Genomic DNA, 27,221 nt, shown 5'->3' with positions numbered 1-27,221 from the left:
CCATTTACACATGTATTAGTGTGTGTTACTGACCCACAGATCATGGGGCTCTCTGCATTTTTATTTAATGTTCCTAGTTCTTTAGATTGACTAATTGATATTCTCAGTTCTTCAGATTGGCTAATTTTTATTCATCTGTGTTCAAGTTTGTTGACCCTTTCTCTTTTGCAGTCTACTATAGACCTGTCCAGTGAATTGGGTTGTATTATACTATTCAGTTCTAGAATTTCCATTTACTTTTTAACTTTATAGTTTCCATTTCTCTGCTGATATTTCCCATGTTTGTTTTTTCTAATCATATTATCCTTTACTTTTAGAAACAGTTATCATAACTGCTTAAAGTTCTTGCCTGTTAAGTCCAACTTCTAGAATATCTTGGTGTCTGTTTCTATTGACTGCTGTTTCTCTTGACAGTCTCATTCCTCTGTTCCATCATGTATCTAGTAAATTTTGATTGTATACAGGACATTGTTGATAGTACTAAACAGGGTCTCTGGATTATTTATCTTCCTCTGAAAAGTGTTGATTTGACAGGAAGTTAATTTGGCTTAACTCAGACTTCAAATTCAGCCTTTCCAGTAGTGAGCAGCAGCCAAATCTATATTGTTTCCCTATCCTTCCATCTGTCTCCTTCTGACATGTTCTTTGGAGTTTTCTTGTTCACGTTTGGTTTAGGGCTCAGCAACGAACCTGTAGTTTGTGTGAGGTCTTAAGAGTTTTATCCTTTGTATTTTTATTTTCATCAGAGTTTCCTTTTCACTCTTAGATCAATTCTTTTTTTAGCCGTCAGCTCCATCCTCTGACTCCTTAAGCCAGTAAGACTTGTTGCTCTGCTTGAATTTCAGTCACTGGGAGCTTGGTGGATAAAGAGTTTGACCCCAGGTGGAAACTAAAAATTTCACCTTATGTGGTTCCCTTTTTACAAAGGTCAATCTCCTTCCAGTTTTTGGCTTCTTACTGTGGCTCTTCAGGGCCACCAAACAATTGGTTTTAATATTTTGTCTGGAGATTGTATTCTTATTTACTGGTATATTATCCAGATACAACTATTTATCCATTATTAGAACCATAACTTCCCTACTTTTTTTTTTAATGACTTTGAGAAATAGAAGTGTGGTTATTGTTTCTAAATTGTTATGACCTGTATTGGTGGTAATATCAACTGACTGAAGAGTAGTTAGGGTGTACAAAGTGACATATTCTAGAGTTCTGGGAAGTGAGCCGTGACATCCCCAGCTTCAGGTCTACTACATGGTATATAACTTCTCAGGAATATTCCTTCTTTATCATGTATTTGTCATTCGATTCATTCATGCATTCATTTATTCATTCATTACCTAATAGGTTAGCCCAGCTACACCATATTTTGCCTTCTAAATCTGATTCTGTGTGGTCCAGTGTACAGAGTTATATATCCATAACTTAAACAGTTTGAATTCCAGTAGTATTCAGTTGGACAACTGAATTTTCAACTTGTAGGTCTTTGAAAAAGATCCTCCATTTAATGTACCATTTTCTTAGGTACCTTTCTTCTTTGACTTTAGAAAGTGTCCTCTCACCTTGGGGTTTTTCTGTTTATTCATTTCACTGCCTGAAATGCTCTTCTCATGTTTATCTAGCTCATTGCTGTCTGTTGGGTCCAGCGCAAGCATTATTTATTACATCTAGTCCATTAGTAGCATTCACCCCAACTCCCTCCATAGACACTCTTGTTACATCACCTCATTTTATTTCCTTTTTACCCCATATTACCAAGTATAGTTATTTTATTTTGGCTATGTGCATAGTCTTGTCTTCTTTCACTCGAAGACAAGTTGTATCCTTCAGGATTTTTTTCAGTCTACCAGTAGACTTCAAAAAAATCCCCCCCTTTCTTTCTCTTAAACTCAGCCTCAGTTGGTTTCTGTTGCTTAGAGACAAGAAAGCTGACTATACAGAAACTAGTACAGGTTCTACACATCAGGTGACAGGCCGCCTGACTGCCACAACCAGAAGTCACCGCAGGCAACACTCAGGGAGGTGGCAGAAATTTGGGATTGGTTTTCTGGCCTAGGAGATGGGTTACTTTTGTTTCTTTATTTGTTAGTATAGTTTTAAACAGCAAGCACTTGTATGGTTCTTACTATGTGCTCTTCTGAGCACCTTTACAGAAATTATTTTATCTAATCCCCAGAATAGCTATGAGGTAGGCTTTATTATTTAGTTCCTTTAACAGATAAGGAAACATGCACATAAAGATTAAACAACTTGCCCAGGGATGCGTAGCTAGTGAGTAGTAAAATTTCATTTCAGTTGGTGTTGAAAGCAGGGAATACCTGAATATTCTATTCAGGGAATAGAATATTCCCTATATTATTCCCTATAATACTCCCTATAATATTCAGGGAATAGAATATTCTATTCAGGGAATACCTGAATAATCTATTATGATTCAGGAATTCTAAGTCTGATAATTCATGGGATTAGTTCCTTGAAGAACTAATGAAATCACTACCTGTAATTACTTTGAATACACTACATCTCAAGCCCAGATTTAGGTTCATGTTGCCACTGCTGCAGAAAAATGAAGGAATTCAGTGTCTACTGGATTGAGTGGACAACTTGAAGAAAGAAAATAAAATCTGAATTTGTATTTTCAGCCAAAGATGAGGGACTAGAGTTTACAGCCATTATATAATTGAGCTTGCATAATATCTTGTACCTATCAGCCTTAGGGTTAATTAAGCCTTAAGGTTTAATTAAGCCTTAATTAAACTTAACTATGATTTCAGCCGTAAGAGAGCATTGCAGCCCACTCCAGTATTCTTGCCTGAAGAATCCCCATGGACAGAGGACCCTGGCAGGCTACAGTCCATGGGTTCACAAAGAGTTGGACAGGGCTGAGCGACTAAGCACAGCACAGCATGACTTCAGCCCATGCTGCATAAACACTTTTTCCTAGGCTTCCTGTTTGAGAGTTAATATATTGATCAGCATGGAGTGAGACCAGTTATCCCAAATGACTCTTCAAAAAGTTCCTTTGGGGAAAGATTCTGCTGCTGAGTGGTGCTGTGGCAGTACTAAAGAAAAATGGGGGTTTGAGGGGAAGAATATTTGTTTGGGTGGGTGTTTTATAGTTAGAATCATAATATAAAGCATGCTTTATATTCCATTATAATTTCTAATTTAAGACTCTAAATTCATTCTGAGAAAGTTGGATGGCTCCTAAAAATGGTCATACTTAATGTTGAAAGTTAGGAGATCTCATTTTTAAAAAGGATTTTGGAGAATATGTTACCTTTTGAAATTCTAGGAGTGGGATAAGAAAGAATAGTATTTTTGCAAGAGCCCTCTGTCCCCTCCTCTCCTGAGTACAGACACTGCCATACCTATATTTTCCTAGAATCTCCTTCTCTGTTGGTAGGATTGGCCAGAAGCAATTTAGTCCTGCCTTTCAAACCATGACATTTTACAGTAGGGGTTGGCCAGCTGCATCCTATAGGCCAAATGCAGCCTTTGGGTGTGTTTTTATATGTCCCTGAGCTAAGAAAGTTCCTTTAAAAATGAATACCCAACAGGGACAGTGGAGTCTGCACAACCTGAAATATTTATTGTCTGTCTTTTTATAGAAAACTTGGCTGACCTCTGTGCCTCACCATACTTGTTGGGGACACAGAACAGTCAAGAATGCTGCCCCTAAATATTGATAGGTTACCTGATCAAGAGTTTCTCCTCAGGGAACTGATTATATTGCCCTCTCTTTTTGTTGTTTGCAGCTTAGCTAAAAGTTGAGCATGTCTGATAAGAATCTCCTAATTACTCATTTTTCCTATATGACCTCTTATTTAGAGAGTAGTGATAACTCTTATTGTATTGCTCTGTAACAAGTCATCCCAACACTGAGTGGTTCAAACTCACAAGCATATGTTGTTTCTTATGAGTCACAGGGTTATCTGGGGATCAGTTGATTTAATCTGACCTCAGCTGGGAGCGGCTCTGCTCAATGTGTTTCTCATCTTCCTTCTGGTGTCAACCTGGACACGTCCATCTCATGGGGATGGCAGACATGTGAGCGAGTAAGTTGAAACACAGCACGGCCTCTTGATGACTAGTGTGGGACGGGCTTCTACCATCGTTTTGAACTCATTCTATTGGCCAAAGCAAATCATATGACTGGATGCCCAAAGAGTGTAAAATTATATTCTGCCTTTAGTGGGAGGACATTGGAAAGTTACATGGCAAAGGATGTGGAAATTTGGAGCTAATAATTCAGTCTATCAGTTTGGTTTATAATCAGAATATGCTGTGCAACCAGCATTGAAATATGACTCAAATATCTTAATTCATTCTGCTCTTAAGAGATCTGGACAGCAAGACATCATTCCTCATAAGTCATCCCGAGTATAGGTGTCAGGAGCACAGGGACCATAAGTTTCTTTACTTGGCTGATTTGTATTTGTATTGTCTTTTTTGTGCCTAATACCATATTTGGTATTGACCATCTGGTGATGTCCATGTGTAGAGTCTTCTCTTGTGTTGTTGGAAGAGTGTGTTTGCTATAACCAGTGTGTTCTCTTGGCAAAACTATATTAGCCTTTGCTCTGCTTCATTCTGTACTCCAAGGCCAAATTTGCCTGTTATTCTAGGTGTTTCTTGACTTCCTACTTTTGCATTCCAGTTCCCTATAATGAAAAGGACATTTTTTTGGATGTTAGTTCTAGAAGATCTTGTAGGTCTTCATAGAACCATTCAACTTCTTCAGCATTACAGGTCGGGGCATAGAGTTGGATTACTGGATATTGAATGGTTTGCCTTGGAAACAAATGGAGATCATTCTTGTCATTTTTAAGATTGCATTGCCAAATTCAGACTTAAATTGAAGAAAGGAGGGAAAACCGCTTGACCATTCAAGTATGACCTAAATCTAACCCCTTATGATTATGATTATAGAAGTGACAAATAGATTCAACGGATTAGATCTGATAGAGTGCCTGAAGAATTATGGACGGAGGTTCATGACATTGTACAGGAGGCAGTGATCAAGACCATCCCCAAGAAAAAGAAATGCACAAAGGCAAAATGGTTGTCTGAGGGGGCCTTACAAATTAGCTGTGAATAGAAGAGAAGCAAAAGGCAAAGGAGAAAAGGAAGGATTTACCTATTTGAATGCAAAGTTCCAAAGAATAGCAAAGAGTGATAAGAAAGCCTTCCTCAGTGATCAATGCAAAGAAATAGAGGAAAACAATAGAATGGGAAAGACTAGAGATCTCTTCAAGAAAATGAGAGATACCAAGGGAACATTTCATGCAAAAATGGGCACAATAAAGGACAGAAATGGTAGGGACCTAACAGAAGCAGAAGATATTAAGAAGAGGTGACAAGTATACACAGAAGAACTATACAAAAAAGATCTTCATGACCCAGATAACCACGGTGGTGTGATCACTCACCTAGAAGCCAGACATCCTGGAATGAGAAGTTAAGTGGGCCTTAGGAAGTATCACCACCAACAAAGCTACTGGAGGTGATAGAATTCCAGACGAGCTGTTTCAAATCCTCAACGATGATGTTGTAAAAGTGCTGCACTCAATATGTCAGCAAATTTGGAAAACTCAGCAGTGGCCACAGGACTGGAAAAGGTCAGTTTTCATTCCAATCCCAAAGAAAGGCAATGCCAAAGAATGCTCAAACTGCCGCAAAATTGCGCTCATCTCACGTGCCAGCAAAGTAATGCCCCAAATTCTCCAAGCCAGGCTTCAGTAGTACGTGAACTGCGAACCTCCAGATGTTCAAGCTGGTTTTAGAAAAGGCAGAGGACCAGAGATCAAATTGCCAACATCCATTGGATCATCAAAAAAGCAAGAGAATTTCAGAAAAACATCTGTTTCTGCTTTATTAACTATGCCAAAGCCTTTGACTGCGTGGATCACAACAAACTGGAGAATTCTGAAAGAGATGGGCATACCAGACCAGCTGACCTGCCTCCTGAGAAATCTGTGTGCAAGTCAAGAAGCAGCAATTAGAACTGGACATGGAACAACAGACTACAGAGTACGTCAAGGCTGTATATTGTCACCCTGCTTATTTAACTTATTTGCAGAGTACATCATAAGAAATGCTGGACTGGATGAAGCACAAGCTGGAATCAAGGTTTCTGGGAGAAATATTAATAACCTCATATATGCATATGACACCACATTTATGGCAGAAAGCGAAGAAGAACCAAAGAGCCTCTTGATGAAAGTGAAAGAGGAGAGTGAAAAAGTTGGCTTAAAACTCAACATTCAGAAAACAGGATCATGGCATCCGGTCCCATCACTTCAGGTAAATAGATGAGGAAACAATGGAAACAGTGACAGACTTTATGTTTTGGGGCTCCAAAATCACTGCAGATGGTGACTGTAGCCATGAAATTCAAAGATGCTTGCTCCTTGGAAGAAAAGTTATGACCAACCTAGACAGCATATTAAAAAGCAGAGACATTACTTTGCCAACCAAGGATCGTCTAGTCAAAGCTTTGGTTTTTCCAGTAGTCATGTATGGATGTGAGAGTTGGACTGTGAAGAAAGCTGAGTGCTGAAGAATTGATGCTTTTGAACGGTGGTGTTGGAGAAGACTCTTGAGAGTCCCTTGGACTGCACGGAGATCCAACCAGTCCATCCTAAAGGAAATCAGTCCTGAATATTCATTGGAAGGACTGATGCTAAAGCTGAAACTCTAATCCTTTGGCCACCTGATGTGAAGAACTGATTTGATTTGAAAAGACCCTGATGCTGGAGAAGACTGAAGGCGGGAGGAGAAGGGGACGACAGAGGATGAGATGGTTGGATGGCATCACCGACTCGATGGACATGAGTTTGAGTGAGCTCTAGGCGTTGGTGATGGACAGGGAAGCCTGGCGTGGTGCAGTCCATGGGGTTGCAAAGAGTCAGACACGACTGAGCACACGCTAACTATCCATATTAATTTCTGGAGTTTAGGGAGATTAAGGTCTAACAATGAAAATTGACCATAGACCAACACTTAAGAAGATGGTGTGATAGTCCAATAGTAGAAATTTTTCCTGGATATAAAGATAGCAACAGAAAAGAGGAGTAATCAGTTCTGCTTTGTGAAACACATAGAGCACTTTGTTGAGGAGGAGATAAAACTAAATTTTGAATGATAGAGAAGTCCATAGTCCCTGCTGGACAAGTTCAGGTAGAGAAGTACTATTTGTAGGAATTATTATAGTGATCTGTTGAGTCTGAGAAAATGATTATAATTGAAATCTCTTGTTTATGCTCAGATAATAGAAAAGTCACTAAGAACCAGTGAGTAACTTTGTGATTACTGCCTACTTATATTATTTATTGCAGTAGCTTTCAAATTTGCCTGCATCAGAATCACCTGGAGGCCTGGCTAAAATACTCCTTACTGGGTCCCACCCCCAGAGTTTTCTGTTAGGTAGGTCTGGAGCAGGGTCAGAATTTGCGTTTCTGGCATGTTCCCAGATGATGCTCTTGGTGCTGGTCCAAGGACAGCACTTGGAGAACTATTGATTTATTGAGCTTTTCCTGTATATCTGGCGCTCTGCAGTGTGGTGAGTATATAAAAGTAGAAAGAACATGTCTGTCCTCAAGTTGCTCATGGTAAGGGGGGCAGACACAAAGAAGTCAGTGTATGACAGTGCAGTGGGTCAAATCACATGGAAGTACAGTTTGCTGTGAAAATACCCCAGTGTGACTCAACTCAAAATGGCTGCAAGTGTGTGTAAGACACAGAAAATCCTTTAATCCTGAGCCAAGTTTCAAAAAATATCAAAAGTAAAAACAAATAGAAAAATGATCTTGAGTCCTTCTTTGCATGAAATTAGTAAATGGAGTCATCTTCAAAGTTGCCTTTAAGAAATTTCTGATCAAAATTTTTTAGACCTGCTTTTGGTGGTATAGGTTGGACAACATATGTCTGAATTACTTTGCAAATAAAAAAGCTGCCCCCTTCTTTTGTTAATTTGTTGTACTCATCTTCAGCTATTTTTAAGATGTCAGATAATGATGTTATGTTTGTCATGCATAATTCTACATTTTTACAGAAAATGCTAGAAATTATATTTACTTCGGAAAGCAGACAAAACTAGCCAAGAGCAGGGACACTCAGAGCTGGGCAGACAGGGTTCCTTAGGCATCCTTACCTGGGGCTTGAGGTGCTGAGCCCCAGGGGAGCACAGTCAGTTACTGTGATCGTGAGCCAGTGTGAGATGCTGAGACAGAGTGATATCTCTTCCTTGAAAAGGGCACGGAGGAGGAAGGCAGTGGACGTAAAGTCATGGATCCAGACAGGGCTATTGATGGCTCCTACTTGGGCGTGGGAAACTGGGTGAGGGGCAGAGCAGGAGTTGATGAAAGGTATACCTGTAGTGGGAAACCACTTGGTTAGTTGGCCAGAGTTATGTGCCCAGCAAATGAAAGAGTGGCCAGGACAAGTAGTTGGACTGGTTTAGAGAAACAGCTGTACTCGAGGTTGTCTTGGCACCGAAGACATTCTGCCATTGTACTGAAGCAGTCTGGATCTGGATCGTCATCTCAGCCTACAGGGCTAACACCCTTAGAATAGTAATCATCTGTGGGGCTCCTGGCTATCTAACCGTTTATATCTTTTTAAAAGCAAAAGCACATGCCTAAAGCTATGCAGAACATTTCATTTTAAATGATTATATTCCCCCTGGCAAAGGGAACTAAAGTCAAGTAGAAATTGCAGACAGAATGCTCAGAAATGGTATAGTGGAATCTATTTTCATTAGAGATGAATTATTTTTTTCTTCTTTATTTTTAATTGAAGATAATTAGATTACTGTGCTGGTTTCTGCCATACATCTACATGTATCAGCCATAGGTTTATGTATGTCCCCTCCGTTTGGAGCCTCCCTCCCACCTCCTACCCCATCCTACCCCTCTAGGTTAGAGATGAATTATTAATGAAAATTGTTTGTAGTGTTTTTTGAACTGTCCTTTAATTATATAGTTTAATTAATGATGAAATCTTCTAATCTTTTTCCTAGCATACATCTGTGGATGGATATACTGAACCCCATATCCAGCCGACCAAATCAAGTAGCAGACAGAACATCCCTCGGTGTAGAAACTCCATTACGTCAGCAACAGATGAACAGCCTCACATTGGAAATTACCGTTTACAAAAGACAATAGGAAAAGGAAATTTTGCCAAAGTGAAATTGGCAAGGCATGTTCTAACTGGTAGAGAGGTAAGTTTTCATGATGCCTTTTAATACTTACTTAGACCTCTCCAGAGTCTTATTAAAAAAGCTTTCCTATAGCTGATTCTGGGAATAAATTAACAGTTGTAATACGGTAAACAATGGGGTATGTGTGAATGAAATGTCCATAGGTAGTTATACCTGGCACAGAAAAATTGTCCGTACATATTAGCATCTCTTATAAATCAGATGTGCTGCACATGAGGCTTTTTCAGACTTCTGTCTTTCATTATATGGTTTCCATAAACATTTCAGATTACCCTTGCTACCCAACCCCAGGAACTAGGATAACTTCCCAGAAGCTAGGATAACTTCTGATTCATTACTGCTTAAGCTGTACTATTTATAGGAAAGAAATCTGAGGTTGTACATGTGAAACTTACATAATGTTAAAAGCCACTGTTACCTGAATAAAAAATAAATTTTAAAAATTACTACTTGAAGTAAATTAGGTATAAATGTGTAGGAAATTAGCCACTAATTTTTAATCTATTTAGAGATTACGTTGAGCAAGTTATACAGATGTTTTTCTCAGATAATAAGAGAATCAGATTTCTAAAATCCTGTGTGTTTCAAAGTAGGTATATTTACATAGTAAAATGTATGTTTTAATAATAATAATATATTTAATAATTTATGTGTTAAAGACTCAAAATAGTTAAACATCTAACACTCTACATTACATGATTGGATCCAATTAGGACATTATGAAAAGTCTGTCATAAATCATTTTTGCTAAGTTGCCATTTTGTTTTGTACATAATATTATTGTCACTTATGGTTAAATTTAGTCTTCTCTGTCCATTTTGACCCCAGGAGCTATTAGGACACAGGCTATATTAGATAGAGACTTAGAGGACATTTAAACCTATTTTGTTAGTTTGCTGTAAGTTTGGGTGTCCAGTCTCTCTCCCCACATATTACTTAACTTACTAAAAGTTTATAAGCCTCTCCCTTCTGATAATTATGACTTATCAAGATCATGAGTCAAATATTAAGGTACAAATGATTTTTACTTTAAAAGGGGAAACTTGGAAGAACTTTGACAAAGGTGTAATTTCACTGACTCAGAATCAAATAGATTACAGACTTGGGTCAATAGAATATATTCTAAGGCTGTCTAGTTATCAAAACTTTACCATCCAATTATGTTAACCCCCAGTATAGCTATATCTCGTTAGGATGAAACAAAAGATGTTTTCTTTATAAATTTTATTCCTTAAGATATGTATTCTCAAAATTTAATGGTTCTCTTTTTCAGGTTGCTGTGAAAATAATAGACAAAACTCAGCTAAATCCTACCAGTCTACAAAAGGTATTTAATTATTTTAATAGTAAGTAATTATAATGTGATTTATAGTCAATATATGATACTCTGTAGAATCAGTTATTCTTAATTTCCCGTTAGGTACAATTCTACATTTCATCAGTATATATGAAGAAAAGACTTGATATAAACATAATATTTACATTTGTTAATATTTAAGTATTTATCAAATGTTTGAAAAATATCTACTCCTCAAATGCATGTACCATGTCAAAGGAACTTATGTCTTTTAATACAGTAGAATAAAACTTTTTGTATCAGGTATTTTGAAGTACTTAGGATTCTGCTTCATTCTAATCAACTTATGAGATACTGTTAGCAGCAATGGGTTTCCTATTGCTTCAGTTGCTTTTCTTCCTTCCTCCACAAAAACTACAGTAGACAATTACTGTAGAAGTTACTGTATGCTAACTTACAGTAGAAGATATAAACATTTCTTCAAAGGGTGAATATATAAAACAGCATAGGGACCAAAAAAAGCAAGTAGGATGGGAATTGACCTGGTAGATTTAGTAAAGCTGGTTCATGTTGCTTCATTAATTATTTATTTGGGAAGACTTTCTCAGATACACATTTTGGTTCTTTAAAAACGAAGCAAATACTTTAGCATTTGTGCCATATATGTTGTTTATATATAGCTCACTGTGTAATATATAATATATATATATATGTGTAATTATACATAAGTACATTATTATTTTTATGAGAATATCATGGATCGTGGTTACATATGTAAGTATGGTATAAATAACTGGGTTTCTAAAACAGAATTCTATAAGAAAGTTTTAGTGTGGTGTATGTAACTACACCTTCTGTGATTCTGACATTAAATGAAAAATTTGGGTCAGTGATAATCAAGACTTCCCACTTGTCTCAGTACCAGAAAACTCAGTTTATTTTATATATTTCTACTTAAGAAATTTGAATCTGTCCTTGTACTTACTGAGATTCCTTTTAAATTTGCCAACCAGTATAGCTTTTCATAGTATTGGTATTTCTCATCTGTATGAACATGAAAGGTTTGCTGGATTTTTTTTTTTTTTTTTCTCTGTGAGTGTGAGATGATATATGCCTTGTTGGATGTTTTTTGGGAGAAACTTCCAGTACCTGTCTCTCAGCTAATCATGACTTAGTGGTATGAGTTATAAAAAGGCATCTTCCTTGGGCAGACGAATTATCCAAAGATGCTGTTTCTTCCTGTGTTAGAGCCACAGTGGGGCAAATTTTTGCCCACCTCTCTCCTGGGAATCCCTTTAAAACACAGAGACTGCATAACAGCCCAGAGGCCCCATTCATGACCCAGCTAGCCTCTCCTCTTTTCTGAGGTTAATCTGTGTGATACTCTGGTAAATTAAGTGATTTTGAGTGACATGTAGAACTAGTCTAGGCCTGTTGTGCTTGTTGGATGCAGGGTAATGTGACCCCCACTTTGTCTTTCCCAGAGGGGCCCAGAGAAAGTTGTGGAACCAAAGTCATGCTTGTTGAAACATACAGACATGCAGATGTGAAGCTGAACTGTTATTCAGATAAAAGATATGCTTGCTGATGTAATTTCTGTTACAGATTCTGCTAAATTCTGCTAATCTTGCTGATAAAGGGTTGCTTTTCCAAACAGGCATATAAAACATAATGGCAATTTTGTTTTCTTAAATCTGTGAAAATAAAAGCAAAGATTGAAATTTACTAAATGTAGCCAGTACACCATGTGTATTTTGTTGTTTTCAGAATAATTTTTATTTATGTTCATAGCTTTGCTTTTTGTTAAAAGATTTAGAAAAGAACAGATCAAGGCTTGCTTAGTTTTCATGCATTGTAGAATATTCAACATTTGGCATTACTCATTGAATGCTAGGAGCATCTCATATGCCAGTCAGTCATATCTAAGAAATAAAAATATAAAACATGGAATTAAAAGTAATCATTTTCCCTCCTTAGCACTGACAGTCAAGTAATAGTAAAAAATAGCAAAATGGCTTTCCGTGCCTTAGGTGTGCTTGTTAAGAGGCAGATTATGACAGCACATATTTGCAGTAAGGATTCATTTTAATCTCATCTCAGCCCAAAAGTGTTTGGTTAAGTCTTGCTCTGGACTTGATCTGAATTTAAGCTGGTCCTTCTTGTTTATTCTTTTCTGTATAGCCTATTAATAGGGAATATTACTTTCCTTTGCCAGCATTAGTGATAGATGAAAGTAATCTAAATTTGATACCCCAACTGTTCCAAACTTCTGAAATATAGAGGTCTTAAAAACAGTTTGGTCTTTGGCATTGTTAGCATCTTTAGTTTCAGCATTGCTCATGTAATATGCTTGTATTATTTGTATTACATATTTTAAATTAATGGAATCCAATTTAATACATTTTCATAGTTTAAGACTGTTTAGCATAGATGTTTTATTTACTTGTTCCTCTTTGGAGCATGATTCCCACCTCACATATTAGTGATTTTTTAGAGTAGGGTCTATGAACTATACTAGTGATTCCCTGGGGATCTTTTAAGCAGCTTATTACTGATGGAGAAAAAGCAGAATGATGAAGCAGTTTTATTCATAGTTCACTAACTTGAAATGTAAGATTAGTTGTTGTTTTCTCTGAAATTCCACCAAGTTTTGAAACTTGGACATGTTAGTTTATACACAGATTGACAAAGTTTGTGTTAGTTTGTCTCCGCTTACAATCATCAAGGTGCAGTTTATCTTCTGTATATTACTTATTAATTTGCATCTTTTAGTATTTTACTGTGTTGCGTTATATTTCAAAATCACAAAAGTAGCACAGTGGTTCAGAAGTCATCTGCTGAGTAGTAAAGCCTGCAATGAAAACAGAAACAAGACTACTAAAACTCATTAATAACGAGAAGTGCAGCATCCCAGTTACACAGAACAGGAATCCCTATGACAGTGATTTTGCATAAGCGGGGCAAGTATAAAAAGCTTCGATAATTGACATCTAGGAGTTAGACTTACTGAGTGCATAATTCATTTACTGCTAGTGTGTTATCTGGTGTGTAAAAACGTGGTCAAATGGTCACCTAAGCCATTTATACTTCAGCGAGTTTTCAAATGAAACCCAAAGACCTCTCTGGTAAGATAGTTAAGTTTTCCAGAATATCTTCAAAATAATCTGTATCATGTTGGTGAATTTGGTCAGTTAAAGTAGAGAGGAAGACAGAATCATGGAAGCAATTCAGAATTAACATTTGTTTTAACACATCAAAAAACCAAACTTGTATCAAGAAGAAAGCAGAAGCTCCTTGGCAGTACTCCTTAACAAATCTCCCTGTGGAACATAGGTTGGAAACCATTACTCTCACATGTGCCTGCTCTCTCACGTATTCACGTTGTAGCTGCAAAAAGCCACTTATGTGCTGAGTACTTCTGTGTACAGCTCTTTTCATGTGTGTAGGTCATTTGAAGGAAAAGTCTTGACCAGTTCTTTCGTGGATAAATGAAAACCTAAGTCATAAGAGAAGAATTAGCATTTAGCTGGTTGTAGACTGCAAAAGTTGTCTTTGAATCATTACTGAATTCACACACCTACAAGGAATGATACTGATGTGTGAATACATAGGATCATATCCAGTGCCAAGTCACTCATCTCTCATTCTCCATGAAATTTTTGGTTGGTAACATATCTCTGACCTCGATTTGATTTTAAAGGAATGCTGGAAGCAGGGACTATCATAAAATCTTCGCTATTGGGAGATGTCTCTGTAGCACAGTGTGGAGAATTGGGAAGTGTATCTTTCACACTGAAATATGATGAATTTGAGGGAGGTGTTCAAACAAATTTCTTTTAAAACTTATTTTTAATTGAAGGATAATTACTTCACAATATTGTGTTAGTTTCTAAACAGGTTTCTTTTAAAAGGTGACACCAATAATGTTAATATCTAACTAAAATATCAACGGTTTAAATGTTAAAGATAACCAGATTTTCTGGAGCTGCTCTTGTTTAATCACGAGGTAGTATCTAACTCTTTTGCGACCCCATGGATGGCTTCTCTGTCCATGGAATTTCCTAGGCAAGAATATTGGAGTGGGTTGCCATTTCCTTCTCCAGGGGATTTTCCCGATCCAGGGACCAGACCCGCATCTCCTGCCTTGCAGGCTGATTCTTTACTGCTGAACCACTGGGGCAACCCCTTTTTGGAAAGACCAAACTGTATTTCAGGCAGTTCACTGACCAAAACTCTGACTTTTCTAAACCCTGTTTTAGCCCTCAGTTATTGGACAAAGAGTTCAATAACATGTTTTAGGCAGGTTTAACATACAAATGTTACATGCAAATATGAAGACTACTTTCCAGAGTAAGCATATCCAAAGAGTATATTAAGAACCCATTTGCTGTTATCCTTCAGATTGAAATTTCTAGTCTTCTGACTTTTTAGTGTGATTAGATCAGTAGCCTAGAATCTGTCTGAGAGCTGTGCATAATCTTTTTAAAGAATTGCTTTTGTAAGGTTGGATGTACTAATTAATCTGAATGTCTTTAACATACCTCCCACTGCTTCCTTCGTTCCTTTCACTGGTCAATCTGGATTATAATTTAGGATTTTTTAAATTGAGTAGAAATAAGAAGGAAAAAAAAAGTAAAGCTAGAAATGGAAACTGCCTTGTGATTAAAGCTGCATGTCATTGAGTCCAATGCATGTGTTAATTAATTCTTAATTTAGCAAATATTTATTGAACGAAGATTATGTTTCCCCTTACGCTTTCCTCTGTGTTTTTTGCTCCCCTTTTTCTATTTCCTTTAAATGGAGTCATATTCCTTTTTGTTGGCCACTCAATGTTGGAGTTTCACAAGGCATGGTCCTAGGACTCTCAATGTTTTCTTCCTAGGCTGTCTCAAGGGTACCTCTGGTTTAAATGATCACCTATAAGCAAACACAGATTTATTTCTTCAACTCAGAACGCCTCCTACATTTGCTTGTAATCCCTCAAAGATAACCCAAACTTATGTCCAAAGCCGAGCTTGTGACCTCCCCCACCTTCTTGGGGTGTTGCCCGCCTGCTGCTCTTCCAGTGTCCCGTCTCAGCGAACGACACTGTCCCCAGCAGTGCAGGCCAGAAGCCTCAGAACTGTCCTTGGCTCCTCCCTCTCCCTCCTCCTCACATCTCAGTCCTGGGATTGTTCTGATTTTATTTCTTACATGTCTTTCTCATCCCGAACTTCTGGACACCGCTGCTGTTATCTCTTCCTTGGACTACCCCAATAGCCTTCCACCCAGTTTTTCTGCACTTTGCATCCCCCCAACACCACCCCCCCACACGCATATACTCACTCACTCACTCACACTTATATATACCCTTTAAAAAGTCATCAGGGATGCAGAACCTTATTATATCGTCTTTCTATTTAAACTTTTAGATGACATTCCATTTTTTGTAGTCTGGAAATCAAGTTTATTAACATGGTGTATGGATCCTACCTTCTTTTTTCATCTCATGGTCCCCCAACTCTCCCCAGCTTCTCCCCGCTCTCTTCATCCCCTCCTCCTCCAATTCCACTGCCTTTCTTTAATCTGCTCCTGTTCATACTGTTTCAGCCATCAGGCCTTTGCAGGTTTTCACCCCACCCTATTGTTAACCTTTTACCACTCCTTCTGGACTTCCCTGATAGCTTAATTAGTAAAGAATCTGCCTGCAATGCAGGACACCCCAGTTTGATTCCTGGGTTGGGAAAATCCTCTGGAGAACGGATAGGATACTCACTCCAGTATTCTTGGGCTTCCCTTGTGACTCAGCCGGTAAAGAATCCTCCTGCAATGTGGGAGACCTGGGTTCCATCCCTGGGTTGGGAAGATCCCCTGGAAAAAACATTTCCTGGAAAAGGGAAAGGCTACCCACTCCAGTATTCTGTTCTGGAGAATTCCATGGACTACAGTCCCTGGGGTTGCAAAGAGTCGGACACAACTGAGCGATTTTCACTTCACTTAATTCTTGCTCACTTCTCACATTTCAGCCTTAGAGTAATTTCTTCGGGGAAACCTTTCCCATCTCCACAACAGGTGTTAAATCCCCCTGCCCTTCTTAAAATCAAGCGCCCAGAACCAAGAGTTATTCATAAACCATCGCTTTAGTCTTTAGCTCTTTTGCTTGAGTAGGACTATTTGGGTTTTGCTTTCGATGCTTGTGTTTCTGCCTCTGACTCTGAAGACCTCTGTTCTGATTTCTCAGTCTTGTTTGGCTGAAAAGCGTACATCTATTTCTGTATTCTCAAGAACTATGCAATATTTTCACATTTAGTTATTTTAAGAGTCATACTCCTGGCTTTTCTAAGTTGGGAAGTTTGTTGATATAGTACACTAGTCTATTTTTAATTTTTGGATGGAGACTTCAAAATATCTTTCCCATTTTTTTTTTTTTATCTTTCCCATTTTAAAAAAGTTGCTTTCTCGTGATGTTTATTTATTTGACTAAAATGTTTCATTTCTAATCTTTTTTTATAAGATAAAACTACACATACAGTTGAAGCCCTGTGTGTCATTTCTTGATTCTATTCTTCTCTTTCTACCTTGAAATAACTTCTATTCTGAATTTGGTCTTTCTTATTCCCATTCATTTGTTTAAAAATTTTTCACATGTGTATCTTTACATAAAATACTATATATTATTTATTTTTAAGCTTTTTATTCTTCTGCTACTTACTTTTTTCCATTTAGTTTTATTCATGTTAGTGTGTATAGTCTAGTTCATTTATTTGCACTATTATTATATGTCATTGTACAAATAAGCCAGTTTACCCATTCTGTTAGTAGATAGCTACTAGTTAGTCCATCTTTCTGTTTATATTTAGATTGTTCCTGTTGTTTTAGTGTTTCCTTTTTTTTTCTAGTTAGCTTTTTGTTTTTGCTGTTACAGACAATGCAGCAATATTTATTGTTGTGTACATATTTTTCTAAAGAAATATAGAAGCGTATATGTCTCTCCAAGTAGAATTGCAAGGTTGAAGGGCATGCATATCCTCAAATTTATTAAATAATGTCAAATTGCTCTTAAGTGACTGCACCAATATCTACTTCTGCTAACTTTGTATGAAATTTACTTTTGCTCCACATTGTTGTCAGCACTTTGTATTATCAGATTTCTTAATTTTTCGTAATCTTGTAGAAGGTATCTTGTGTTGGTTTTCATGATTTCTGCCTAGTGAGATTGGACATTTTTTCAAATTTAATCTATTTAGTGTTTAGTATCTTCTTTCTGAAGTTATTTGACTTGATATCTCAAACAATTGTATTTACTTAACAACTTGAGCCCACAGTTGTATCCATACAAGCCCTTGGAAAGACTGTAGCACTATAAAATTAGTACCAGTTCATAAAAAAAAAAATTATCATTCATATATGAAGATAAAATTTAGGCAAAGTGGCAGAACCTATTATTTTGCATTTAATAATTGACTACAAGTTGTCAAGTTTAGAAGTAATACTAAGCATTTTATGTTTTTTAGTTAGAAATCATCTAATATATACTAATTTAAATATATTCAGATTTCTTTTTCTGAACTATTTAATGGGAAGAACTTAAGAAGTTAGCCTAAGTTTTTATACTGGTACTAGCAATAACTTCATAAAATATTTGATGTCTTAATAATAATGTCTGAAGTAAAAGAGGAATGAAATGGTAATGCTAGAAATTAAAAAGCTGGGAGTTTAATCTGTAGGGTTCTGTTAATATAGGCAAATTGTACATAAAATTCCTCAGTGACTGGTGTCTCTGAGAAAGTGTGTACAAAGCCCTTCCTCTTAGAACTGAACATCACCTGCAGGGTACAGCAGCACCTGCACTTCACATTAATAGGCCAGTAAACTGCTGTGAAAGAAACAGTTGAATTTTTACAAGGTTTGCAGTGGAGACAAAGAAGAGCTTCTGCCCCTCCTCAAACCCAAATAAGAGCAAAATACTTGAAAGGCCAAGAAGGCTGTGTTAAAGGGCCCAAGAAGATATGAATGTCAGCCTCCTCTGATGAGCCGAGCATACTGTGACTCTGATGACAGCCCAGAAGAGCTCTCCTTGTGGGGAACAAGGTTGACCACTGCCTTTGTCGATTTCTCCATGGCCAGAGTTCTTCTCTATATGCCCAAGAACACGGAGATGATGAAGAAGTCCTTTAACACTGACAGGTCCCAGGACAGCACAGTGAGCAGGTCTGGTAGAGGTGATGATGGGCGTTTGACTGGTCCCTGACTGTGATGCTTTGAGAGTAAATAAGATGGGCATAGTCTTGGCCATGTCCACTTGACTACTAATAAATAGAATAGACTTTTCCACCATCAAAAAAGTAGTAAGCAGAAGGAATGGAAGAGGTTGGAAGGAACAGAGTAGTTCAAAGAAGAAATAAATAAGGCAAATACGTATTGATTAACACTAATCAGTTCAGTTCAGTTCATTTGCTCAGTCATGTCTGACTCTTTGTGACCCCATGAACTACAGCACACCAGGCCCCCCAGTCCATCACCAACTCCTGTAGTTCACCCAAACCCATGTTCATCGAGTTGGTGATGCCATCCAACCATCTCATTCTCTGTCATCCCCTTCTCCTCCTGCCCTCAATCTTTCCCACCATCAGGGTCTTTTCAAATGAGTCAACTCTTCGCATCAGGTGGCCAAAGTATTGGAGTTTCAGCTTCAACATCAGTCCTTCCAATGAACACCCAGGACTGATCTCCTTTAGGATGGACTGGTTGGATCTCCTCACAGTCCAAGGGACTCTCAAGAGTCTTCTCCAACACCACAGTTCAAAAGCATCAATTCTTTGGCTCTCAGCTTTCTTTATAGTCCAACTCTCACATCCATACATGACCACTGGAAAAACCATAGCCTTGACTAGACGGACCTTTGTTGGCAAAGTAATGTCTCTGCTTTTTAATATGCTGTCTGGCTTGGTCATAAGTTTCCTTCCAAGCAGTAAGCATCTTTTAATTTCATGGCTGCAGTCAATATCTGCAGTGATTTTGGAGCCCAGAAAAATAAAGTCAGCCACTGTTTCCACTGTTTCCCCAGTCTGTTTGCCATGAAGTGATGGGACCAGATGCCATGATCTTAGTTTTCTGAATGTTAAGCTTTAAGCCAACTTTTTCACTCTCCTCTTTCACTTTCATCAAGAGACTCTTTAGTTCTTCACTGGAGTTTGCCTAATCCTGATCCTTACCTCTAACCAGGAAGGACTGAACTGAAAAGTGAACACCTCTCCACAGAACTGAGGCTTGTTCACTAACCTCAGTTATCTAAAACAGTCAAGAATCAAGGAGGAAACCGTAAAAGCCTCTGAACAACCAGAACAGCTGTCACAAAGTCCAGACAGTGAAGTCCCTGCCCTTCAGTCATAGACCCATCCATCTCAAGCCTTCTCTCAGCATTTATTCTCTAATTCAATACCCAGTCTTAAAACCCTGGCCTTAATTCCCAGCCAACAGAAAAGTTGAAACAATAGTTTGGAAGGTATTAGTGAATCCAGAGCTCTCCTGCTAAATTTGTGTATGCCAGGAACATCATGATGTCACAGTTTTAAGAGGAAAACTTGGACTAGAAATTAGAATCAGAAAGTCAAATAATAATGTGAGATTATTTAATATGTTCATGAACTTCTGTTTTTTTCCTGGTTAATTCTTATGTGCGTTTTAATCACACTGAAATTTTAAAATTGGGGGAAGCTCATATAAATGTTGGTCTAAAACAATGGAAAACTTGTTGCCCTGACTTGGCCTGGATATATGATGGTTAGTTCGCTCAGTCATGTCCGATTCTTTGCAACTTCACGGACTGTATAGCCCACCAGGCTCCTCTATGGGTCCATGGTGTTTTGCAGGCAAGAATACTGATTGTTGTTGTTCTCTCTTTCCTGTCTGACTCTTTGAGACCCCATGTACTGCAGCATGCTAGGCCTTCCTGTCCTCCACTTTCTCCTGGAGTTTGTTCAAACTCATGTCCATTGAGTTGGCAGTGCCATCCAGCCATGTCTTCCTCTGTTGCTTCCTTCTCCTCCCACCTTCAATCTTTCCTAGTATCAGAGTCTCTTCCAGTGAATCAGTTCTTCACGTCGGGTGGCCAAAGTATTGGTGCTTCTGCTTCAGCATCAGTCCTTTCAATGAATCTTCAGGACTGATTTCCTTTAGGATTGACTGGTTGGATCTCCTTGCAGTCCAAGGGACTCTCAAGAGTCTTCTCCAACACCACAGATCAAAAGCATCAATTTTTCAGTGCTCAGCCTTCTTTATGGTTCAACTCTCACATCTGTACATGACTGCTGGGAAAAACCATAGTTTTGACTAGTGGGTTGCCATTTCCTTCTCCAGGGGGTCTTCCCAACCCAGGAATCGAACCCACATCTCCTGTGTCTCTTGTAGTACACAGGCATGCAGTGATTTTTACATTTCTCCATGTCAGGGTAACCTTCTTAAGTTGGTCTAAATGTTCAACTCTCCTTTCTCCCTCACCTCTCTCTCTCCCCCTTTACTAAGGAAGAGCAAGCATGGATAAGATAGGCATCTTTGCTAGTAAGGATGTGTTCTGGGTGAAAAAATCACATATGCATAAGGAACTCACTGTCTCTCCCTCTTCTGCTCCCTTTGACTCAAGTGACTGGTGCAGAAGACTTTGACATTGTTCAGTCTCTCCTCTGTGCGGCCAACTGGAATATTAGAGTTTAAGAAGGGATTATGGGGAGTCATGTAGAAGAGACATCATAAACCTTTACTGAATCCATGTGCTATTACTGTTCAGTTGACCCAAATTCTCTAGGTTTGGAAGGTTGATGACAAATCTAGCTGACAATTTAAGTGTTTCTTTAGGAATAAGGGTGATTGGCAGGGCATGATTCTGGAACTTCATTGTTCCAAGTCAATTAAGCACTTAAAAGCCCCGTCATCACTTCTTCCAGCAGCAGCTGCTCTTCTGTCCACCACTGCCTGTCACTTTAAGCCAGCACCTACCCAGCTTATACACACATTTATGCTGTTGCTTGTTTTTGTTTTTTTCCTCACTTCTTGTCAAAAACTACTAAAGGATAAAATAGATAACCAACAAGGACTGACTGTATAGCACAGAGAACTATACTCGATATCTTGTAATAACCTATAATGGAAAAGAGTCTAAAAAAGAACATATAGCATATAGGATATATATATGTGTAACTGAATCACTGCTGTACACCTGAAAAAAAAAGAAGAAAAAAAAAGAAATCCACCTGAAAAAGAGGAAACTATGCATAGAACGATATATTCTAGACATCTTTGAGATATAGGAACCCAATGGCTGTATATTATTGCTCTAACTGGGATAAATTAAAACAACAGATACCACTTCACACCCATTGCATTGCATGTGTGTGCTCAGGCGTGTCCAACTCTGTGACCCTATGAGCTACAACCTGCCAGGCTCCTCTGTCCATGAGATTTCCCAGGCAAGAATACTGGAGTGAGTTGCCGTTTCCTTCTCCAGGGGATCTTCCTGAGCCAGAGGTCAAACCCAAGTCTCCTGCATCTCCTGCATTGCAGGTGGATTCTTTACCTCTTGAGCCATTGGGGCTTCCTGCACTCCTTTAAAATGGTGAAAGTCCAGAACAGTGACAACACTGAATGGGGGCAAGGATGTGAAACAACAGGAACTCTCAGCCGCTGATGGGGATGCAGAATGGTGCAGCCACTTTGGAGGGTAGTTTGCTGGATTCTTACAAAACTAAACATACTCCACTGTACCACTCAGCAATCATCCTCTTTGATATTTACCCAAGTGAATTGAAAATTTATGTCCACACAAAAGCTTAATGGTTTATATACCTTTATTCATAATTGCTTATAGTGTGATCAACCAGTAGAGATAACTAAAGAGTCAGGCCCCCCACCTCCTGAGAATGTTGTTTTTGGATAAAAATCATAAGAATGTACGTTTAGTTTCATTTCCATAGTATTTTTCTTTTATTCCTAGTAGTGAGTATTTGATTGTTTTTTTATTGTATATGGTATATTCACACACACACACAGAACCATTTGAGTTCAATTAATTAACATTGTCCTAGAAGCCAAGTCTTAGTAGAATTGGCATTGTGAAATAAATCTCTTATTTGACCAGAATCCTGTAGTGTCTTATAAGAAGATAAATTTCTTCAAACAGGTGTTTTGATTGGTCCTCTGCTTGAGTGTTCTTTTTTAGCAGAAATGTTTCCTGTTTTCTTTCACAGTTGTTTCGAGAAGTACGAATAATGAAGATATTGAATCACCCTAACATAGGTATGAAATTTATATTTCACAATTAATGATAAAATATTTTCCTTAAATACTATTGAGGCTATTTGAAATGATACAGTTTTAAGGATGTTCTATATAAAAAGAAGAAAAGTGATAACCTAAATGATAATCTCAGAAAGTGTTACTTTGGGTAAAAATATTATAAAGAAGTTAACTGAAGGCTACAAATTGTATTTTTCTACTACCTTGCTATCTTCTACTCTTCACTAAAATAATACATTTGACTTGGAGTTGCTGTATACAGATGTTTCTTGTATCTCCTTACTAAATCTCTCTAAATAGAGATTGCATGCCAATTAGGTATTGATAAGAAATAATTCCAGATATTTTGGCAATATGGACTTGGGTTTGTTCATAGTCTATAGGCAAAATAACTAGTTTGAATTTTAAAGGAAATAAAGATTTTATTTCAATTTTAGTGAACTTATTTTCATAAGTTCTATTTTCCCCCATATTTACAGATAAATTTATTTGTAAATTAATTTACATACTACTCAAAGTCATTGGATTATAAGAAGTAAAAAAGCAATTCTCCTTTTAATCTGTTTATTCTTGAAATGTGTTTCTTATGCACTAAAAAAATCTTGTATATTAGAGATACAAATGTAATTCCCTGTGCTATATAATTTCAACTACATAAGTCTGATAATTTAGTAGATTTTAATCAGAAACTTAAAATATCACATAATTATAAAATTTTTTATTTCTGTACCAAAGATTATTTAACATTTTTGATTGAATCATTATGATAATAGTATCTTTTTAAGCTTTCACTAAAATTTTCTTATTCTAAGATTTTCCTTTTTATTACCTTATTCTAATTTGTAAGGGGATAAGGTTTTTAATCCTAGAAACTTAACTCTCTTTTGAGCCAACAGTTGGTTCCAAATCATTTTGTGATAGTTATCTTCCATGGTAGTAATAATCCTTGGGAAAAGTTTTAAACTTTAAATTATAAGTAGTAATTTTTATTAGTAAATGCTCAACTTTTCCTTTGGTTTAGTGTTACCTTAAATTTTCTTAAAGCATATGTAGTATGCTCACAATTACAGAGTTATATCTCTAATTTCTTTTTTCAGTAAAATTGTTTGAAGTTATTGAAACAGAGAAGACTCTCTATTTAGTCATGGAATACGCGAGTGGGGGTAAGGATGAGGGGAATGAAAAGTTATCTTTGATGAGACATGTAGAATTATTAATACCTGAAAGCTCATTATAATATCTATGTCTTTATTGTTGTTAATGAATCTGTAGAATTTTATGAAAATGCCTTTCAATGGTGTCTTTAGGAAAATTCAGTGTTTGGTTTCAAGACCTGTTGATCCTACATTTAAAAATTGGACTTTGGCTTATTTAAAAATTATTTAAGGACGTTTTTCAAAATTAAATTTGCATTGTTACCTATGAATGTTTCACCACTCGTCTTAATATTATATTATTATTATTATCTTCTAATACTATTTTCTCTTGGCTATAAATAGGAAATCTCAAACCCAGAATGTTTTTAGTAATGTTTATAGCCTGTTCTAGGTCACATTTTTGTTTCACTGATCACGTATTACAGATTCTCACTATACATACATCTTCAAGATAATCTATAAAATGTTTCAATTTAAACAAGTATTGATGTATATATTTCATAAATTAGAATACTGAGTTGACAGGGAAATGGTAAGATACACTTCTAGTAGAATACAATGTTTATTTTGACTGTCTAGCATCAAAAATAGGATTTATTTTTAAACACTGATATAGAAAATCATTTTCATTTCCTGCACTTTCCTCAAATGAGAGATACATTGCCATAGAATCACAATTCTTTTAGGCATAAGCCTTAACTTTTTCAGAAAGAGGTTTAAAATTTATGAAGTTAAATAATTTAATAAGTAAAAGAGGATCTTGAAGGTTTTAAGGACTCATAGAATTTAAGCAATTAAAGAAGGAGGGCATTGGAAATTATTTAAACCAACTTGTCTAATTAACCTTTTTTTTGCTAATCAATAGGAAAACAGTGTTGAGTCTAGTTTTGAGTCCTTTTAGCTAAAAAAGGATGTAGATTTTTATGATGTTCTGATTTTCTGTAACTTGAATAAAGACGATTTATTTTAGTCTACAACATCTAGACTATGTATTTTTATACTGTCTCTTAGGTTTTTTAAAAAAATTACCACAAATATTAAATATTTTAATTGTTTTTTTAGAATTTTAATAGATTTGGGTTTTTGCATCACTTTTTTAAAACCCTAAAAATACTTCATGTAAGTTTTTTACTTAACCCCAAAACCTAAATCATTAATGTTTTTTATTATCATTAGATTTTAAAAAATATTAATAGTCATGCAAACTTGCATAAAATGTTAGTCTATAATAAAATTAATGAACCTTCAAATACCACATAATGAATTCTTTCTTCACTTAACTCTTCTTTAGTTTAAAGGAAAATGAACAGTTCATCAGTATGGGAATCCTGTGTGTTTATAGTTCAGTTAAACTTTTTTTAGTGATCTAAAGTCTCAAGAGAAGGGCTAGACATGACTTTAATATGAGAACTCATGGACAGCTACAGATCTCTGGGCGTTGTTCTGTTTTTATGAAGGCCCACCGCAAGGCTGGGTTAGTGCTAATGAGGTACTGCTTTAGCAGTTAATGGTAAGTACAGTCAGCTCTATTGGTGCTGATGAACGGGAGCAAGAGCTGGAGTGATAGACAGCACCCGGGGGCCTCACTGCTCTCCTTCAGTAGCACTGGGGGGCAGTGGGGTGTAGGGTAGGCTAGAGGGGTGTGTACTTTAGCTCATCCCGAACCAGGTGGTCTCTTACTTAATTCTGATTCCTGGTGATAGGTTTCCTTTGAGTCTTGCCAGTCAGTGATCCTGTAACAAAACCGTCACAGTTCCGTAGCAGTAAATCTAGAATCGACCTCTTCTTTTACCTTTTAAACCCATAAATGACAAGGTGACTCTGGTAAATAAAACAATATGTTTCCTCTAAAATTTATAGATATTTTAGGATTGAATCAGACATGCACACTGGAAACTTAGCATGAAAAACGGCCTCTTTGAGGAGTACATCTCTTGACTCTGGTTCATTCCTGGGGCAAAAGATCTTCAGTGATTAGAAGGGCAGGCAGCTCCTATATGAACCATGTTTTGTTCAAGGGAACCTATTAAAAGTAGGCATCAGGGCTAATCCACAATGGTGTGTTTATTTCTCCTGTTGTTCATGCAAACATTGTTTATTAAATGTTTACTACATACTAGGTGGTATTCGAGGTGTGAGCAACACATGGATGAACAGATACAAGGTCATTGCCATCAAAAAGATGACATTCTAGTTGGGGAAGCGTATCATAAACAAGTAATATATAATCAGTAAAGGACTGGGTCATGTAAACATCTGGGGTATGAACGTTCCAGGCAGAACTTAAGGGCAGTCCAGGTATTTGAACCCCTGCCGTATATATTATATCTTTCCCAGCCTAAATTCGCATATCTAGAGTTAACTGCTATGATGGGTCAGCTAGAGCATCTATTCATTTCTCTGTTTTTATCATCCCATTTAATCATTGAAGTATGCTTTATATAATCTGCTAACATTGTAGATGTATTAGTTTCATCTGACATACATACATCATTGCATTTTGATTTTTAACATTTTACTTATGTCCTAGGATTGATATTGCATATATGTATATGTAATATATCTGTATACCTAGATACAAATATATAATTTATTGAGTGCTTACTATATGCCAGTCACTGTGCTAAGCACGTGCATTATTTCATTAATCCTCACAACAGCCATGTGAGATAGGCAATAGGGAGAAAAGGGGTCTTAACATAGTTAAGAAATCTTCCTAATATCTCCCCGTAGCAACTAAGGGCTAAATCAGGATTCATACCAAAATTAGTCTGATTCTAAAACCTGAGTTTTTAACCACTTTGCTGTACTTTATAAGAACTCTTTAAGGCACTTGGTGAGTTTTAGTATACATGTTTGTCTATATGGTACCAATTATAAGGATATAAAATTTTAATCCCTTACACTGAAGTATTTTATCTTTCATAATGTAACTGAACATTAGGTTTATTATTATTAATTAGAGAAAAATGAAAAAAACTTACATGTAAAGGATCTATTAGAAAATTTTTAGTTTCTAGTATCTTTAAATTATTTCAACAAATTTGTATTGTCTATCCACTTTGTGTCCTGTCATGGGGATGGTCATGCAGGTAAAGTATGGGTGTGATGGCAGCATTCACGAAGGTTGCAGCTCCTCTAGGGTAACAGGAGATGCACACAGGGTGGTTTCATTCTGTATAGTAAGGAGTTAAGTACCAGTGCAGGTGAAATGAGTATCATGAGAATGAACGTGATCAAAATATGAAGGATAAGAATGAAATCATTGTGGATG

The 27,221-nt window shown here is 37.0% G+C and overlaps 1 protein-coding gene across 5 annotated transcripts in view; it reads left to right on the top strand.

Annotated features, from left to right (window-relative positions):
- MARK1 (microtubule affinity regulating kinase 1) overlaps positions 1-27,221 on the top strand; it is a 139,554-nt gene that overhangs the window by 62,494 nt on the left and 49,839 nt on the right. For 4 of the 5 annotated variants that reach the window (XM_043484584.1, XM_043484585.1, XM_043484586.1 and 1 more), the window contains exons 2-5: positions 9,020-9,223; positions 10,497-10,550; positions 22,742-22,790; positions 23,888-23,953. In XM_043484584.1, coding sequence (XP_043340519.1) covers positions 9,020-9,223; positions 10,497-10,550; positions 22,742-22,790; positions 23,888-23,953 — 373 coding nt within the window. Of the gene's footprint in view, positions 1-3,166; positions 4,056-9,019; positions 9,224-10,496; positions 10,551-22,741; positions 22,791-23,887; positions 23,954-27,221 lie in introns of those variants that run through there. The other variant, XM_043484589.1, reaches the window with a different exon arrangement.

Source organism: Cervus canadensis, chromosome 13 (genome assembly GCF_019320065.1).
Source record: "Cervus canadensis isolate Bull #8, Minnesota chromosome 13, ASM1932006v1, whole genome shotgun sequence".
Taxonomy (NCBI): Eukaryota; Metazoa; Chordata; class Mammalia; order Artiodactyla; family Cervidae; genus Cervus; species Cervus canadensis.
Note: the sequence above shows the minus strand (reverse complement) of the source record. Positions and strands in the feature narration are given on the sequence as shown.